The sequence below is a fragment of the Otolemur garnettii genome, unplaced genomic scaffold (genome assembly GCF_000181295.1).
Source record: "Otolemur garnettii isolate 467f Iridium unplaced genomic scaffold, OtoGar3 scaffold00165, whole genome shotgun sequence".
Lineage (NCBI taxonomy): Eukaryota > Metazoa > Chordata > Mammalia > Primates > Galagidae > Otolemur > Otolemur garnettii.
The window spans coordinates 113,680-118,511 of NW_003852560.1; the positions used below are offsets into that span (position 1 = coordinate 113,680).

The 4,832-nt window shown below is 31.6% G+C and overlaps 1 protein-coding gene across 1 annotated transcript in view; it reads right to left on the reverse strand.

The window, feature by feature from the left end:
* WDR64 (WD repeat domain 64) overlaps nt 1-4,832 on the reverse strand; it is a 141,213-nt gene that overhangs the window by 17,096 nt on the left and 119,285 nt on the right. The window contains exons 20-21 of the mRNA XM_003800077.1: nt 4,146-4,251; nt 1,108-1,166 (exon numbers count right to left, since the gene is read on the reverse strand). Coding sequence (XP_003800125.1) covers nt 1,108-1,166; nt 4,146-4,251 — 165 coding nt within the window. The remainder of the gene's footprint in view (nt 1-1,107; nt 1,167-4,145; nt 4,252-4,832) is intronic.

Genomic DNA, 4,832 nt, shown 5'->3' on the forward strand with positions numbered 1-4,832 from the left:
AAAAAAAAAAAAAAAAAAAAAAAAACTTTCACCTATATATTGTTCAAACCTATGATTTGTTTTAGTTCCGCTTACAGCATTCTTGATTATAAGCAATAATAGTGATTGGTAAATGAAATTTAGTGTTTTGCAAGTTGTTTAAACCTCATTATTTTCCATTTGAGAGTATAAATCTTATATATGGAAAAAGCATTGGATTAGAAAACAAGAACCCTGGTTCTGGCCCTGAAACTACCTATGTGCTCCTAGGTGGAGATTGGCACAGTATAAAAGTTAGAATGGATTCTTTGAAAGAAAAAGAATACTCCATTGATTAAAGGAAATGTTTAAAATAATAACTATTATAAGACACTCTGCAAGGAATCAAACCTTAATCACTGTGTATCCACATGTTAATACCTGTGATCCAAAAATAAAACATGAGTATTGAAGCTAATACCACATATTTGGCTTCTGGGTTTGAAGTATTAACTTACAGGAAAATAAGAGTATGGTCAAATAGTCCTTCCTTGGTGCAGTCTTTAAGTAATGTTGGGTCTTTTTCTATAATTTATGTAGATATATTTGTGTACTCACATACACACAAGAAACTCATATTTAAATGTTTATAAAATAAGTGTAGTGACGCTTACATAATATTAACTCTAAAAATAGAATAAAACGTGCCTGAATTATAGGAAGGATTTAGACTAGAGCTGAGAAGAGTTTCTTGAATGGTTCCACATTATGTTTGCAAGGAAGGTTATGGAATGCCTTATGGACATGTATAAGATATTGGCACTGACTGTGGAGCTCTAGATAACCTATGAACTCTGTAACCTCTGGAATGCCATATAAATTTTCACAAATAAGTCAAAACATGAAGAAGATGCAAAGTGACCAGTGGTCTGGCTTCCTCATTCACTTTCTCTGCCCCTCACTCACTTATTCACCTCCTTTTTTCACAAGTAGACCGTTGTTATTTGTCATGAGCTTAAATTTCAATAATATATGTGCATTAAAAGTAGGGAGTCTTATATTTCTATCTTTCATGGTATAGATACACAAGGAAGTGCTTAATAAATACATGATCATTCATTGATTAAAGTGGATAACTACAGTTCTTACCTTCTCATCATGTGGTGGATCCAGGAAAGAACTTATACTGCAAAGGATAACATGTCCTTCTGTATAAAATATAAACATTGGGATTTTTAATTAGATATCATGTTGTCTAAATAAGTATTACCCAGACTTCCAAGTTATTTTGATTCAGGCATTTATAATGGAAAAAAATAGAATTTGAGAGGCTAGAAATAAAAGCAGAAATTTTGCATACATTTTCATATATAGCAATTATCTTGCTTCAGGCTTAATAAGTCATGATGAGTTTGCTTTATCCATCCAGAGTCAAAGTTCTTCTAGAGATCAGGGTGGATGATAATAGAAATGAACATGTCACTACCAAACAGAGTCTAAACTGTTACAGAGATACTCATCCTATAATCCAAACGATAGTTACAAAGACTAGATATTAAAAAGCAATGACTACCCTAGACATATCATACTTAAATTGTATGAAAACAAAAGTAAAGGGAATAATTTTGAAGTAAGACAGGTGGGAAAACACACACACACACACACACACACGCACACAAGAATTACAACAAACTTCTCATCAGAAACAATGAAAGCAAGAAGAGAGTAGTGTGAAATACTTAAAGTGTTAAAAGAAAAAATACCCACCAACCTAGCATGATGTACCCAGCAAAATTATCCTTCAAAAGTAAAGGAGAAATAAAGACTTTCTCAGACAAAAATTGAGGGAATTTGTCACCAGTAGACCTTCCTTGCAAGAAATGTTGAAAGAAGTTCTTCAGAGGGAAGAAAAATAATCATCAGAAACTCAGATCTACTTAAAGAAATTAAGAATACTAGACAAGAAATAAGTGAAAATAAAATAAAATTTTTTATGTTTCCTATTTTTAATTGATCTAACAGATAAAAGTTTATACAACATAGTAATAGCAACAATGTAGTTGATGTTATAATTATGAATACTTGAAATGAATGACAGTAATACGTAAAGGGTGGGGTAAGTCAGGAATATTTTAATATTATAAGATACTTCCACAACTCATGAAATTGCGTAGTGTTATTTGAAAATGGACATGAGCTAATTGCAAACATACATTAAATTTTAGGGCAACTACCAGAAAAATTAAAAATAAGTATAATTGGTACGTTAAGAAAAAAAAGAGAACAGAAAGATACAAGATGCTCAATTAAACCACAAAAGGCAGAAAAAGTGGAAGACAAAAACAGCCACAAAGAACAAGGGGAAAAATTAAAAACAGTAATAAATTTGATAAATATTAATAAACAGGTCAATAATCATGGGTCTAAAGGCACCAATTAAAATAAAGAAATTGTCAAAGTGGACTAAGAAAACATGACCCAACTATATGTTGTCTACAAGAAACTTGTGTGTGTTTCTTTACAGAGGGTGCCAGCAAAAATTTTAAGAAAGGAAAAAACTGTATTAAAATTGTAATATTCAATATATACTGATAATCGAAGATGAATACAAGTCACATTGAGCACTTCACATAATTGCAGAGGTCAAACTTGAGTATTACAAATTTAATACAGTTTTTTCCTTTTTTAAAACACATTTTTTGCACCCTCTGTATAAATACATATATATACATATTTATATACATATATATAGTATAAAGTAAAGGAACAGAAGAAGATATACTGTGCTAACACTAATTAGAAGAAAGCAGGAGTAGCTATATTAATTTTAGATAGAGCAGACTTCAGAGCAAGATGAATTATTAGGGATAAAGAGAAACATTATCTAATGATAAAAGGGTCAATTCTCCAAGAAGATGTTACAATCCTTAATGTGTACATTCCTAACAAGAGAGTATCAGAATACATGAAACAAAGATTGATAGGACTGCAAGGAGAAATAGAAACTCAATATTTGGGCAGCACCTGTGGGTCAAAGGAGTAGGGTGTTGGCCCCATATGGTGGTGGGTTCAAACCCAGCCCCAGCCAAATAAAAAAAAAAATAGCGATAACTTTAAATATATATTGTAGATTTAATGATAATACAGAATACAAATATAAGCAATTATTTTCAACAATATCTAAACAACTCAGATCACTGACAGTACAGAGCAGTTTGACCTTTTAAGATCAAAAAATGGGCGGCACCTGTGGCTCAAAGGAGTAGGGCACTAGCCCCAAATACTGGAGGTGGCGGGTTCAAACCTAGCCCCAGCCAAAAACTGCCAAAAAAAAAAAATCAAAAAATGCTCTCAAGAAAGAGAATGAAGATTAAGTAATAATATAATAGCATATCTAATCTGTATGCAAATTACTTTATTAGCAACAATAAGCAAAGGAATAGGTATGGAGAAAAGAGAAAGTTATTGTGGGATAAGTTTCCCTTTTTAACTGAAAATATGTTGTTTCATCTTAATTCTAACATTAATTATTTTGAAAAGCTTGAAGGTAAACACTAGTAAAATTAAGAACTGTTTATACACATGTAGGCGCATTCACATACACATAACTTTTCAAAGTATGGAAAGGAGGGAAAAATAAGAGAACATTTAGGGTTAATTTAAAAGACAGAAGAAGAGAAATAGAAAGGAAGACTAGAAAAGGAATTGAATTTGATGAAAGAATTAAGATCAACTATATTAATTATAACAAATACAGTATAAAGTCCCCTACTCAGAACAAATAATCCATTTATGGATTTAGATTTCTACTCCCTTTAACAATGAAGATTGATGAAGATTAAAAATTAAAACTTTATATTCTTTCTCCCAAATTAAAATATAGGATGTGTAGACATATACCAATTCTTTCTTTCTTTATTATTTTTTTTCATCTACCAATTCTTTTCTTTTTTTTTTTAAAGCCAAGAGATAAAAACAAAAGACACACACCCATTTTAAAGATGGAAAAAACAGAATGCCATGCTTGAAGTCAAGAGCTAGGAATGAAACAGGATCTCCTGACATTCATTTGTTCTGCGGGCTGTTCCTAACACTCTCTCATGCTTGAGCATGAGATTTTCCTGTAGCCATTTTTATTTCGTGCAGGGTGGTAAGAAGCATGTAACTGATTACAGCTGATTACTTACCTACATTTCCAGCCAGTAGTAGTCTGGTACAGGAATCAGTATACAGCGAGGTCAGAGAAATGGCAGCGTGTTTTGTGAAAGGTAGCATGTCTTTCAGTAGTTTCCCCTAAGTAAAGCATAATGCAAATCAGGCTCTTTCTATGATAATAAAGTCTATAAAATTTTAATGCTGAAATTGATTTTCTCCATAAATATCTCAAAAATTATCTCTACTACTGAAACATGATTCTCTTCTTTGTAATAAAAAATAATGTGAAACTATGCATGGGGACTTATTTCCTTGAAATTAAATATTCTAAAGGTATAAACAACTGTGAGTTGTAAGCGTTTAGACTCAGTAATATAGATTGTCTCTATACTTGGGGTTGTTCTTGCACATCCCGTGATACTTTTCATGAGACTCCTCAGCCCTTCTTTCTGATTACATGATCTCTTTTTATTTATTTTTTATTAAATCACAGCCGTGTACATTAAAGCAATCATGGGGTACAATGTGCTGGTTTTATATATGCTTTGAAATGTTTGTATCAGACTGGTCAACTTAGCCTTCACGGTATTTTCTTAATTATCATGTTAAGACATTTATATTCTTGTAAATTTCACATGTAACCTTCCTTGTAAGATGCACCATAAGGTGGTCCCACCAACTACTCTTCTTAATTATCATGTTAAGACATTTATATTCTA